At 37.1% G+C, this 15,129-nt stretch overlaps 1 protein-coding gene across 1 annotated transcript in view; it reads left to right on the top strand.

The window, feature by feature from the left end:
• LMLN (leishmanolysin like peptidase) overlaps nucleotides 1–15,129 on the top strand; it is a 75,752-nt gene that overhangs the window by 38,068 nt on the left and 22,555 nt on the right. The window contains exon 12 of the mRNA XM_088024873.1: nucleotides 8,362–8,472. Coding sequence (XP_087880999.1) covers nucleotides 8,362–8,472 — 111 coding nt within the window. The remainder of the gene's footprint in view (nucleotides 1–8,361; nucleotides 8,473–15,129) is intronic.

Here is a 15,129-nt window from a genome sequence, read left to right as displayed (position 1 = left end):
CCTGCATATTTTCAGACCACATTGTTTTGAAACTTGAACTCAATCACAAGAGGAAATTTGGAAAGAACTCAAATACATGGAGGCTAAAGAGCATCCTACTCAAGAATGAATGGATCACAAAGAACAAATAATCCAATCAAGAAATGGGCAGAAGACATACAAATGAAAAAATTAAAAAAAAAAAAAGACCTACAAATGGCCGACAGACACATGAAACAGTGCTCAATATCACTCAGCATAAGGAAAATACAAATCAAAACCACAATGGGATACCACCTCACACCAGTCAGAATGGCTAAAATTAACAAGTCAGGAAACAACAGATGTTGGCAAGGATGCAGAGAAAGGGAAACCCTCTTACACTGTTGGTGGGAATGCAAGCTGGTGCAGCCACTCTGGAACTCAGTATGGAGGTTCCTCAAAAAAGTTGAAAATAGAGCTACCCTATGACCCAGCAATTGCACTACTAGGTATTTACCCCAAAGGTACAAATGTAGTGACCTGAAGGGGCACCTGCACCACAATATTTTTAGCAGCAGTGTCCATAATAGCCAAACTATGGAAAGAGCCCAGATGTCCATCATCAGATGAATGGATAAAGAACATGTGGTGTATATATACAATGGAATACTACTCAGCCATCAAAAAATGAAATCTTGCCATTGGCAATGACATGGGTAGAACTAAAGGTTATTATGCTAAGGAAAATAAGTCAATCCGAGAAAGACAATTATCATATGATCTCACTGATATGTGAAATTTAAGAAACAAAACAAAGGATCATAGGGGAAGAGAGGAAGAAATAAAACAAGATGAAATCAGAGAGGGAGACAAACCGTAAGAGACTCTTAATCATAAGAAACAAACAGCGTTGCTGGAATGGAGGGGGGCAGGATGGGGCAACTGGGTGATGGACATTAAGGAGGGTATGTGATGTAATGAGCACTGGGTATTATATAAGACTAATGAATCACTGAACCCTACCTTTGAAACTAATAATACACTATATATTAATTAATTGAATTTAAATTTAAAAATTCTTAGAATCCTAGGTGTTAATCTTCATGATATTGGGGTAAGCAGTGATTTTTTTTTAAGATTTTATTTATTTGAGAGAGAGAGAGAGTTCAAGCAGAGGGAGTGGCAGAGGGAGGAGAAGCAGATTCCCCACTGAGTAGGGAGCCTGATGCAGGGCTTGATCCCAGGACCCTGGGATCATGACCTGAGCCAAAGGCAGACACTTAACCTATTGAGCCACCCAGGTGCCCCAGCAGTGATTCTTTTTAAAAGATTTTATTTATTTATTTGAGAGAGAAAGAGAGCGCATGCAAGGGGTGGGGAGAGGCAGAGGGAGAGGTACCAGGAGACTCCCTGCTGAGCTCCCTGACACAGGGCTCAATACCAGGACTCTGAGATCATGACCTGAGCCAAAGGCAGACACTTAACCAACTGAGTTACCAAGGTGCCCCAGCAGTGATTTCTTTTTTTTTTTTTTAAAGATTTTATTTATTTATTTGAGACAGAGAGAATGAGAGAGAGAGAGCACATGAGAGGGGGGAGGGTCAGAGGGAGAAGCAGACTCCCCGCTGAGCGGGGAGCCCGATGCGGGACTCGATCCAGGGACTCCAGGATCATGACCTGAGCCGAAGGCAGTCGCTTAACCAACTGAGCCACCCAGGCACCCAGCAGTGATTTCTTAAATATGATAATGAAAGCATAAGGAACCAAAGAAATATTAGATAGATTAGACTTCATCAAAATTAAAAACTTTTGTGCTTCAAAGTTTACTATCAAGAAAGTGAAAAGACAACTCACAAAATGTGAGAAAATATTTGCAAATCATCTATCTGATAAACATCTAGTACCCAGAAAATATAAAGAACTCTTATAACTCAACAATAAAAAAGCAACCTGATTTAAAAATAGGTGAAGGATTTGAATAGATATTTCTCCAAAGAAGATACAGAAAAATGGCTAATAAGCACATGAAATGATTCTCAGCATCATTAGTCCTTAGGGAAATGCAAATCAAAATTACAATGAGATACTAATTTCACACCCACTAGGATGGCTGTAATAAAAAAGACAGTTGCATATACTGATGAGGATGTGGGAAAATTGGAACTCATATACTGCTAGGGGGAATGTAAAATGATCCAGCCACTTTGGAAAACAGATTGGTAGTTCCTCAAATAGTTAAGCAGATTTACCATATGATCTAGCAAGTTTACTCCCAGTTGTCTATCTAAAAGAATTGAAAACATGTCCACACAAAAACCTATACATGAATATTCACAGAAACTTTACTCATAATCAAAAAGTAGGAATAGCCCAAATGTTCATCAGCTGATGAATGGATAAACGAAACGTGGTATATACATACAAAGGAATATTATTCAGCCACAAAAAGGAATGAAGTCAAGAGAATGAAGAGACATGCTACAGACAGGGAGAATATATTTGTAAAAGGCACATCTGATAAAGGACTCTTACCCAAATATATATTTAAAAAAATCTTAAAACTAAAGGGATGCCTGGGTGGCTCGGTCAGTTGAGCGTCTGCCTTCAGCTTAGATCATGATCCCAGAGTCCTGGGATTGAGTCCCACATCGGGCTCCTTGCTCAGCGGGGAGACTGCTTCTCCCTCTGCCTGCATTCTCCCTGCTTGTGCTCCCTCTCTCTCTCTCTCTCTGACAAATAAATAAAATCTTTTTTAAAACAAAAGTCTTAAAACTCAACAATAAGAAAATGAACAACCCAATTAAACATTAGCAAAGATCTGTACAGACCCTTCACCGAAAAAGGTATATAGATAAGCATATGAAAAGATGCTCAGGGCACCTGGGTGGCTCAGTGGATTAAGCGACTGCCTTCGATTCAGGTCATGATCCCAGGGTCCTAGGATCGAGTCCCACATCAGGGAGCCCGCTTCTCTGTCTCCCTCTGCCTGCCACTCCCCCTGCTTGTGCTCTTTCTCTCTCTAACAAATAAATAAATAAAATCTTCCAAAAAAGAAAAAAAGATGCTCCATGTTTTATTTAATGACAAAAACATTTTGTCAGTAATTTTAACATCATTACAAAAAGAGTTTATAGGGCACCTGGATGGCTCAGTTGGTTAAGCGTCTGCCTTTGGCTCAGGTTATGATTCCACAGTCCTGGGATTGAGTCCTGCATCAGGCTCTTTGCTCAGTGGGGGAGGGGGGGGCTGCTTCTCCCCCTCCTTCTGCTGCTCCCCCCTGGTTGTACTCTCTCTTTCTCCCTCTCTCTGTCAAATAAGTAAATAAATAAATAAAATCTTAAAAAAAAAAGAGCTTGTGACTACTCTTAAGTTTTTGATGTTTACTAGATTTTGATTTCCTCAATAAACCATTTCTTTTCATCTTCTTATTTAGAAAGAAAAAAGGAAAGGAAGGGAGGAAGGAATAAAATGGGGAGAGGAAAGAGATAGGAAGGAAGGAAAAAAGAAAGAAGCATCAGCAACAGAAAGACATTCTTCCCACTTCTTGGATTTCAAAACTACAGTTTGGAGTGATAGCAACTGTAGGAAGGAAATAGACTATGTGTGAACTCTTAAGTTGAAAATTTAATGTGGTTTGGATGTGTGCATTAATCCATTTTTAGAAAAAAACACTACCCATTAATTATGGCCAAACCATGAGTTAGCTGTATTGTACTTAAGAACAGTACTTTGTGAACATGAGTGGTAATAAGAGTTCTATCCTAGGATACTCTCTGGTGCAACAAAAAAGTAGATTAGATGCTATTAAGAAGGCATCTAATAATATATCATGGAAGATGGCAACCGTATTAAAGAAAAAGCAGGGAGAAAAATGTCATCAGGGAAATGCAAATTAAAATAACAATGAGATACTACTACACACCCATTAGAATGGCCGAAATCTAGAACACAGACAACACCAAATGCTGCTAAAGACGTGGAGCAACAGGAGCTCTCATTCATTGTTGGTGGGAATGCAAAATGGTACAGCCACTTTGGGAGACAGTTTAGTATCTCTCTCTCTTTTTTTTAATTTATTTATTTTAGAGAGAGAGAGCGTGAGCAGGAGGGGCAAAGGGAAAGGGAGAGAGAATCTGAAGCAGACTCCACGTTGAGCAGAGAACCTGACATGGGGCTTGATCTCACGACCCTGAGATCACGAGTAATGATTAGTGATTACTAGTGGGGACATAGTTTTTTGAGGGGTGATGAAAATATTCTGAAATTAGATATAGGTATGCCTTAGAGAAATATTAGGTTTGGCTCCGGACCACTGGACTAAAGCATATCAAATGAATTTTTTTTTGTTTCCCAGGGCATATAAAAGTTATCATTATACTATATTGTAGTCTGTTAAGTGTGCAATAGCATTATGTCTAAAAAAACAATGTATATACCTTTTCTTTTTTTTTTAAATAATCTCTACACCCAGTATAGGGCTTGAACTCATGACCCTGAGATAAAGAGTAGCATGCTGTACTGACTGAACCAGCCAGGCACCCCACAATGTACATACCATAATTTTAAAATATGGGTTGCCTAGGTGGCTTGGTTGGTTAAGCATCTGACTCTTGATTTAGGCTCAGGTCATGATCTTGCGGTGGTGGGATCAAGTCCCACTCAGGCTCCATTCTCAGCGCAGAGTCAGCTTTGGATTCTCTCTCCCTCTTCCTCTGCTTCTCCTCCCTGCTCATGCTATTCTCTCTCTCAAAATTAAGAAAAGAAAATAAAATAAGATAAAATAAATCAAATCTTTAAAAATACTTTATTGCTTGGGCGCCTGGCTGGTTCAGTCAGTAGAGCATGAGACACTTGATCTCTGGGTTATAAGTTCGAGCTCCACCTTGGATGTAAAGATTACTAAAAATCTTTAAAAAAAAATATTACTCAAAAATGCTAACTATCAACTGAACTTTCTGCAAGTCATAACCTTTTTCCTGGTGGAGGGTCTTGCCTTGATGTTGATTGCTGCTGGCTGATGAGGGTGGTGGGAGGTAAAGGTTGGGGTGGTTGTTATAATTTCTTAAAAGAAGACAATGAAGTTTGTCACACTATTTGACTCTTCCTTTCATGAATGACTTCTCTGTAGCATGCAATGCTGTTTGGTAGCATTTTACCCACAGTAGGATTTTTTTTTTCAGAATTGGAACTAATCCTCTCAAACCCTGCCACTGTTTCATCAACCTAGTTTATGTCATACTCTAAATCCTTTGTTGTCCTTTCAACAGTCTTCACAGCATCTGTACCAGGAGTAGTTTCCATCTCAATAAACTACTTTCTGTCTTCATCCATAAGAAGCAACTCCTCATCCGTTCAAGTTTTATCATGAGATTGCAGCAATTCAGTCACATCTTCAGGCTCCACTTCTAATTCTAGTTTTCTTGCTGTTTCCCCCATATCTGTACTTACTTCCTCCCCTGGAGTCTTGGACCCTCAAAGTCATCCACGAAGGTTGGAATCAACGTCTACCAGACTCCTGCTGATGTTGCTATTTTGACTTCTTCCCATGAATCACAAATGTTCTTAATGGCAGCATCTAGAATGGTGAATCCTTTCCAAAAGGTTTTCAACTTCCTTTGCCAGGATCCATCTGCGGAATCGCTGTCTATGGCTGCTACAGCCTATCAGATGTATTTCTTAAGTAATAAGACTCAAAAGTCAATTACTCGTAGGGTATTAATTGGCCTAATTTCAATATTGTTGTGTCTCAGGTAATAGGGGAGGCCTGAGGAAAGGGAGAGAGATGGGGAACAGTCAGTGGAGCAGTCAGAATACACACAACATTTATTGTATAGGTGTTCCTGGTGCCCCAAAACAATTATAATAGTAACATGAAAGATCGCTGATCACAGATCACCATTTCAAATATAATAATCATGAAAAAGTTCAAAATATTGTGAAAATTACCAGTGTGTGATAGAAAGACAGGAAGTTAGCAAATGCTGTTGGGAAAAATGGTGCCAATAGACTTGCTCGACACAGGGTTGCCACAAACCTTCAATTTGTAACCAAAAAAGGCAGTATCTGGAAAGTGTAATAAAGTGGAATGCAAGAAAATGAGATATGCCTGTAGTGGTCATGGTTGTACAACCCTGTGAATATACTAAAAACATTGAATTATACACATTATAAGGGTGAATTTTATAGGATATAAATTGTATCTCAATTTTTTTATAAAGCACACTGACACTGAAGCCAGAACCCTAGATTTAAATCCCATCTTTGCTACTTGCTGTATCTTTCCCTGAGTTCTCTCATCTGTAAAATAAGGGTAAAATGTGAAACCTACCTCATAGAGTTTTGTGAGCCTTTAATGAGTTAATACATGTAAAGTCCTTAGTAAACTGTTAGGCACATGTAGGTGCCAACTCAGGTATTAGCTTTTGTATACGAAACTGAACCAAAGTTCACAGAAATATATTTATCCTACTACCAACAATGCAGTTTTTTTTCGATTGTATTGATTTTAAAAGAAAGAGAAATAAATGTTAAGATACAGTAAATTGATTTCACAACCCTCTAATGCCACTAAGAAAACTCTGTTTCCAGTGCTTTCCCGGCTCCCTCAGCCAACTCCTGCTCATCCTTCGGGTTTAGCTTAGAGTTACTTCCTCAAACAAATCTTTCCTAATTCCCCAGCCTAAGTTAGATTTTCCTATTAATGTGCTGCTATTAGCACCTTATACTTAACCTCTGTAGCACTCATCCCAGTTGTAATTTTTTTTTAAACATCTGTCTTCCCCACTAGATTATAATCTTCATGAGGGAAGGAACTGTGTCTGTTTATTCACTGGTGTAGCCTTATCATTAAAGTGCCTACCAAATAAGAAGTGCTTAATAACTATTGACTCATAGCATAGGAAGAGCTGCAAAGAAGGTATTGGGAAGGTTTCAAGAAATGTAGCTGGAGTGCCTAGCTGGTGACTGAGTGATATAGTGCTGATACTATGCTCTGCACTCAACCCATTCTAGATATGGTAATTCCCAAGGGAATCTTAACTACTTTACGTTTCATCCATAGGGAGAAGGACTGCCTAACCTAGGCACCACTAAAATGACTGCTGATGTGCAATACTGAGGGCATCTGTTACTATCTGGACAACTTGACCTGCTGTGATAACTATGTTAGCTGATTAATATAAGTCACGTTATAGCTGCAGAGGTTGCTGGCATTTTGGTTATTGGAGTGCTGAGATTATGTCTTCAGTTTCTCTCTCAGAGAGTTCTGTCCTTTAAAAAAAAAAAAAAGGAGAAGGTTTTGAGGGGGCGCCTGGGTGGCTCAGTCAGTTAAGCATCGACTCTTGGTTTCAACTAGGTTATGATCTCAGGGGCATGAGATTGAGCCCCACATCGGGCTCACACCAAGTCCGCTTGAGATTCTCCCCCCCCACTCCAACCCCTGGTGTGCATGTGTGCACTCACTTGCTCTCTCTCAAATACATAAATAAGTAAATAAAATACTTTTTTTAAAAGGTAAGAAACTATTTTTTATAATTTTATAGTGTTTGTAAACTAATCTTGTTATTAAGAATAAAGAAGAAAGGGGCGCCTGCCTCAGTGGGTTAAGCATCTGCCTTCAGCTTAGGTCATGATCCCAGGGTCCTGGGATTGAGTGCTGCATCTGGCTCCCCGCTCAGTGGGGAGCCAGCTTCTCCCTTTCCCTCTGCCACTCCCCCTGCTTCTGTTCTCTTGCTCTCAAATAAATAAATAAAATCTTAAAAAAAAAAAAGAAGAAAAACTAATAAAAGTAGGCTCCTAGGCTTTGATTAAATTTGCCAGGAAACCAAATAAATGTGTTTTTTTTCTGAAATTAGAACATCTTTAAAGTATTAAACATAGTATTCATATGTCTTATTATAATAGTGTAATTTTTAGTCACAAACAGAACCTGTATTGATGGAATATCACAAATTCAAGGCCAGAGAAGCAAGAAACTAGGGTCAACTGAATCAGATTAGGTAACATTTATCCAACTAGTAATTCCACTATTTCTTCCTCAGTTTACTACCTTGTCTTTTTCTTTCATTCTCTTTTTGTTTCTTTGGCCCTTAATCCCTTTGTCTCACACCTTAACCACTTTCTACTCTGTGACTTCTGTCATGTTTGAAAATTACAGTGACAACATATTTTGGTTTTGATTTTTTTTTTTTTTCAAATATGAAAGTACCCTCAGCATAAGACAAGTTTCCCAGTCCTTGCTACAGTGATTATGTGCAGCAGTTGCCATGTACGAGAGCTTTGCTTGTAAATGCTCCTCTATCTTGAGGTCCTAGTTTGCTCATTGTTGAGATTTGTAATTGGTATGCTGGAATTGTTTTTAAAATGACAGTAATACGTGCTTTATTTGAATTATTTCCACAGCTGGTATAAGGCTAATTATAGTATGGCCGAGAAGTTAGACTGGGGCCGAGGAATGGGCTGTGACTTCGTCAGGAAGAGCTGTAAATTCTGGATTGACCAGCAGAAACAAAAGTAAGAACACATTTCCTCATTATATCTTTGATAACACAGTTGATTTCTGCTATTGTTCTTTATTCCTGAACCTAAAATGTCACTATTTTGAAAATATGGTCTGAACAGTTCAATTTCAAAATGTACAGTAATGTACAGTAATGTATGGTAATATAATAAGTAGCTACATTATTGTTTTAAATCATATACGAAACAAATCTACAATGTGGGAGCCAGAGCCCTAAGCATTTCTGTTCAGTTTATAATTAATAAATTGTATACTATAAAATTTTTGCATATTCTATCATTCTTACTGTTTTCTTCAGAGAATGCACCCATAAACATAGATGCACCTGTTGATTGAGTATCTAAAAACATGAAGATACTTTTGAATAATGGTTCTCAAATCTGGATGAATATCAGAATCACCTAGCAAACTTTTTAAAAATACATTCTTCAAGTTTGGGGGATACACATACTCACACATTCATATGTTTATGCATATTTTTTTTCTTTTTTTTTTAAGTAAGCTCTATGCCCAATGTGGAGCTCGAACTCATAACCCTGGGATCAAGAGCCTCACACTTTAGGATGCCTGGGTGGCTCATTTAGTTAAGCAGCTGCCTTTGGCTCAGGTCGTGATCCTAGGGTCCTGGGATCGAGTCCTGCATTGGGCTCTTTGCTCAGCAGGGAGCCTGCTTCTCCCTCTGCCTGCCACCCCCCCCTGCTTATGTGTTCTCTCTCTCTCTCTGACAAATAAGTAAATAAAATCTAAAAAAAAAAACACCTTACCCTTCATGGCCTGAGCCAGCCAGGTACCCCTATAAATATATATCTTTTAACTTTTTATTTTGAGATAATTGTAGATTCACATGCAGGTTTGAAGAAATATACAGATTCCATGTATACTTTATCCAATTTTCTTGATTGGTAACATCTTGTAAAAACTGTAGTACAATAACACAGCCAGGATATTGACATTGATATGATCAGATACAGAACATTTCAGTTACCACAAGAATCCTTCATGTTGCCATTTTATAACATACCCACTTCCCTCCCACTCCAGCCCCTCTTAAGCCCCTGGAAAGCACTAATCCGTTTTTCATTTCTATAATTTTGCCATTTAAAGAATGTTATATAAATTGATTCATTCTGTATATAACCTTTTGTGATTGGCTTTTTTCACTCCACATAATTTTCTGGGTCATGTATATCAGTAGTTTGCTCAAGTTAATGGCTGAATAATATTCCATGATATGGATGTAGCAGTTTGTTTAAGCATTCACATGTTTTGTGTTGTTGTAAAGATTTTATTTATTTGAAAGAGTGAGAGAGAAAGATCACAAGCAGGGGGCAGGGGTAGAGGGAGAAGCAGACTCCCTGCTGAGCAGGGAGCCTGATGCAGGACTCATCCCAAGACCCTGGGATCATGACCTGAGCTGAAGGCAGCTGCTTAATGGACTGAGCCACCCAGGCACCCTAAGCATTCACATGTTGAAGGATATCTAGGTTGTTTCCAGTTTGGGGCTATTATGAATAAAGCTGCTGTAAACATTTGTGTACAGGTTTTTGTGTGAACATAAATCTTCATTTCTCCAAGATAAATGCCAAGGAGTGCAATTGCTGGGTCATATGGTAGTTGCAAGTTTAGTTCTCTAAGAAACTGCTGACCTCTTCCAGAATGGCTATACCATTTTATATTCTACCGGCAATGTATGAGTGATGACGGTTTCTCCACATCCTTGTCAGCATTTGATGTTGTCACTATTTTTTATTTTAGGTATTCTGAAAGATAAGGTGATACCTCACTGTGGTTTTACTTTGCATTTCCCTAATGGCTAATGATGTTGAATATCTTTTCATGTGCTTATTTGATGTCTGTATATCCTCTTTGATGAGATATCTCTTCATGTCTTATGCCAGTTTTCTAATTGCATTGTTTGCTTTTTTTTTTTTACTGTTGATTTTTGAAAGTTCTTTATATATATTCTAAATACTAGTCCTTTGTCGGATATGTGGTTTGCACACATTTTCTCCTAATCCATAACTTTTCTTTTTATTCTCTTAATAGGGTCTTTTGTAGAGCAAAAGTTTTTAACTTTGGTGAAGTCGAAACTATCAGTATGTCCTTTTCTGAGACATACTTTCAATGTCAAGTGAATGGCGAAGTCCTAAATCTCAAAGATATTCTTGTATTTTTTTTTTCAAAAATTTAATTGCTTTAGGTTCTATATTGCAGTCTGGGATCCATTTTGAATTAAATTTTGTATAAAGTGGGAGACTTAGGTCAAGGTTCATTTTTTGTGTGTATGGATGTTCAGTTGCTCCAGCACTGTTTACTGAAAAGGCTGTCTTTCTTTTATTGACTTGCTTTCTTATATTTATCAAAGAATCAGTTGGGTGTATTTATATGGGTCTGTTTCTGTGTTCCTCTGCTCCATTGATCTATGTGTGTGTCACTCCACTAATACTACACAGTCCTTGATTACTGTAGCTATACTATGTGTTAAAAGTGGGTAAACTGATTCTTCCCACTTTATTCTTTTTTCAAAATCATCTTAGCTCTTCTAGTTCCTTTGCCTTTCATACAAATTTCAGAATAACCTTGTCTACAAAAAAATTTTGCTGGGATTTTTCTATGAACTGTGTTAAACCTATATATCAATTTTAGGAGAATTGACATCTTAGCTCTGTTGAGTTTTTTAATCCATGGGCACAATGGAGGGGGGAACATTTAGTTTTTCACCGCTAAGTATAATGTTAGTTGTAGGTATTTTGTAGATGCTCCTTTTCAAGTTGAAGTTCCCCTCTTTTACTCTTTTTTTGAGAGTTTTTATCATGAATGGATGTTGACTTTTGCCAAATGCTTTTTCAGCTTTGGTTGATAAAATCATGTGATTTTTTTTTTTTTTTTTTTAGCCTGTTAATATGATGGATTACACTGATTGGTTTTCAAATATTAAACCAGCCCTGCATTGCTAGAATAAGCCCCACTTAGTCATGGTATATAATTATTTCTACATATTGCTGAAATCCATGTACTAATACTTTATTATGGATTTTTCTGTACATATTCATGAAGAATATGGTACTGCCTTTGTTTCTTTTTTGTACTGTCTTGGTTTTTTGTATCAGGGTAATATTAACTTCATAAAATGAATTGGGAAGTATTTCCACCTCTTCTATTTTCTGGAGGAATTTGTGTACAGTTGGTGTTGATTCTTCTTTAAGTATTTGGTAGAATTCTCCAGTGAAACTGTCTGGGAATATAGATTTCTCTTTCAGGAATTCTAAAGTATTAATTCAACTTCCTTAATATTTACAGAACTATTGATATTTATTTCATATTGGATGAATTGTAGTAATTTGTGTCATTGAGGTATTTGTCCATTTTGTCTAAGTTACTAGATTTATGTGTACAGAATAGTTTGTAGTAGTTCCTTACTATTGTTTTAATGTCTGTAAAGTGTGTAGTGAGATCCCATATCATTCCTGATCTTGGTAATTTGCATCTTCTCCATTTCTTTTTCAGTTTTGCTCTCTAGCAGAGTTTGTCAGCATCATTGATCTTTTTAAAGAGCTAGCTTTTTGTTTCATTGATGTCTTTTTCTGTTTTCTAATTTATTAATTTCTATTTATTATAGCCTTCCTTATGCTTGTATTTGTTTTATTTTTCTCTCTCTAGGTTCTTGATTATTGATTTGAGATGTTATATCTTTCTAACAGATGTATTTAACACTATAAATTTCCCTCTCAGCATTTCTTTAGCTGTGTCCCACAAATTTCAGTATGTGGTTCATTTTACTGATAATTAAGAAGTTTGAGACAAGTGACTTGCCTAGAGTCATATAACTGATGAGGGACTTTAGCTTCTCTCTTTCCAAGTCCAGTGCCTTGTCCACTAAATCACAGGTACTTCTTGTGAAGATGTTATTCATATCTTTTCTCCCCTGGGTTAGGTCTCCAAGCAGTTTAAGTCAGTTTCTACTAAGGAGTCTGACATCTGAGTTATAATCCTGCCAAAAGAGCTGCTAATAAACAGTATCAGGAAGCACCTGCAGCCACTTTGGGGGCAGCTAGTTCTATCCAGCACTACAACTTGGTCTGCTAGCGTAGTACTTCCCAAATTTTGCTGTGCATTAGAATCATTTAGAGATTTTTTAAAATCTCCATACCCACATTACAGCCCATCCCAATTAAATCAGAATGTCTGGAAGTGGGAACCAGACATTGGTATTGTTTTTAGGGATCCCTAAAATTCACTTTGCTGCAGAGTTTGGGAACTGCTGTTGCACTGTGTTAAAGGAAGTATGGAATTAACATTGCAGCTGCAAGAGCTTAGAGATTTTTTTCTTTTAACAGCTGCAACTCTGTTCTGCTTTAGGTCCTGATTATAGGATCACCTAAAACCAAAAACAGAAGGGAATTTCCTCTTCTCCATTCTTCAAAACTAAAATTGTTGGTCTCCTGAATTCTCTCCTTTTAGCCATAAGCCAGAGGTTGGCAAACTTTTCTGTAAAGGGCCAATTAGCAAATATTCTGTGTACACAAAATAAGGTTCTATGTTTTGAGACAAGTGGTGCATTATTACCTAACTCCTCTTCCTAGTTTTTCAGTCATAATAGTCTCTGTTACAACTACTCAACTCTGCTTTCATACATCATGAGCAGCCCTAGACAAGATGAATGGGCATGGCCATGTTCCAGTAATACTTTATTTATAAAAACAGTTGTAGGAGAAACATAGAAACCAAAAAAGCAGTTATGGGCAGGATTTGACTCAAAAATTGAAGTTTGTTAATCCCTGTCATAAGCATTCAAATGTCCCACTTTTGAAACATCGACGTCCAAAAGTCCTTATAGCACAGAAGCCAACTTCTAGTACCATAGGCCCAGTCTGGCTATATCCCTGAGTTATCTTAGATTCCAGTATGACCATTATTGAGCTCAGGGGCTGGTGCTTAACTTCAGGTGTGACACCTCTCCTTTCTTCATTGTTGGGTGACTGGTGTGAGGAGAGAACAGTTGAGCAAAGGCAGAGCCTTACTCACTGGAATCATTTGAATCTATGTACACACAAAATAAGGTTCTTTCTATGGTACCACTAGCCACCTGTGGCTATATAAATTTATATTTAAATTAATTAAAGTTAAATGAAATTTAAAATTCAGTTCCTCAGTTGCACTAGTCACATTTCAAGTGGTTAAGAGCCACTATATGATTACACATATTGGACAGCACATTGCAGAAAGTTCTATTAGGCCAAACTGCTGTAGAATTATATGCCATGAATCTTGAACAGCTCTAACTTTGGAACTTTTTAAATCAGTACTTTTTAAGTTCCTTACTCCTCTTTATCCATTTAGGCAAAACTCATATTTTAATTAATTTAAGGTAAATATTATGTATTGTTTTATTTTAAAGAAAAAGGAAATGAATTTCATGGTATCAAGAAAGTGACTTAATAAGAACTACTGGTCATATACATTGGAAACTTTATCATAGAAATTTATAAAATTGCCTTATATAAAGATTTTATAAAAGTGAAATTACATTTATTGAGTAACTTGTATGTGCTAGACACCAAGTGCTTTATAGTTGAAGCTCAGGAAAATTAAGTCAATATCAAATATCAAATAAGCTGGTATTTGAAACCAAGCCTGTGTGAAGATTTATAGACCTTTGCTTTCCTATTACACTGTGCTGCTTCACATTTACCAAAGACTGTGGTAGGTCTTTTACACATTTTATCTCAAGAAGCTATAATTCCCCTAAAAATGTTTTATTGCTGTATTTGTTAACTTAAATGAAGCAAGTATCAATTTTCCTTAAAATAAGAAATCTAACCTAGGCTTTTTTCCCCAACAAGCATGTGGGAGAAGAGGAAAAATAGCAGTAATCCTATTACGATTTGGTAACCAATCTTAACAGGATTTATATTGTTTAAGAATACTGAAATTTCATTTATAACATTACTGTTATGACATTAATATAATTTGTATTATAATTACCAATAAGGCAACTAATTTGAAGATTATTTTTACAGAACAATGCAATAGATTCCAACGTCTTTGGAAAATTACAAGACATCTTTTTCCAAATTGTACTTTCAAGATTAAGTTTAACAGAACAGAACAACTTGTAATAATTAGGAGTATTCACACAATCTTCATTTTGCACATGAAAGCAGGATGTCTTGTGAATGTGTTCAGTTTAACAAGCTGTCAAACAAGAGTCTTTGAATTATATTATGGCATAGAAAAAATTCACTCTTTGTAGCTTCAGGACAGAAGGGTATCATCTCCATCTCTTTCTGAGACTCCATTATATTGATTATGAAGATTTGCATTTCCAAGCAGTATCAGGAATTTCATTATTTGTCTTTATCATGCACATCAGGCCTGCAGAACTCCATTTTACTGGCAAAAGTGGAGAGAAAGAGATAAATAGAATTGTGTTTAATAATGGTGGAATAAAGTTACAGTGCATGTAGCATTAATCGTTCATATCTACGTTAAGCATTTCTTTCTACACTTTTAAAAATAACTTCAGGGGCGCCTGGGTGGCTCAGTTGGTTAAGTGTCTGCCTTTGGCTTGGGTCATGATCCTGAGGTCCTGGGATCGAGCCCCACATCGGGCTCTCTGTTCGGCGGGGAGTCTGCTTCTCCCTCTCCCT

This window comes from Eumetopias jubatus, unplaced genomic scaffold, assembly GCF_037043125.1.
Source record: "Eumetopias jubatus isolate StellerSeaLion01/CBP00866 unplaced genomic scaffold, mEumJub1_p1.0 scaffold_1, whole genome shotgun sequence".
NCBI lineage: Eukaryota > Metazoa > Chordata > Mammalia > Carnivora > Otariidae > Eumetopias > Eumetopias jubatus.
The sequence above is the reverse complement of the archived record's forward strand: the minus strand, read 5'-3'. Positions and strand labels throughout refer to the sequence as shown.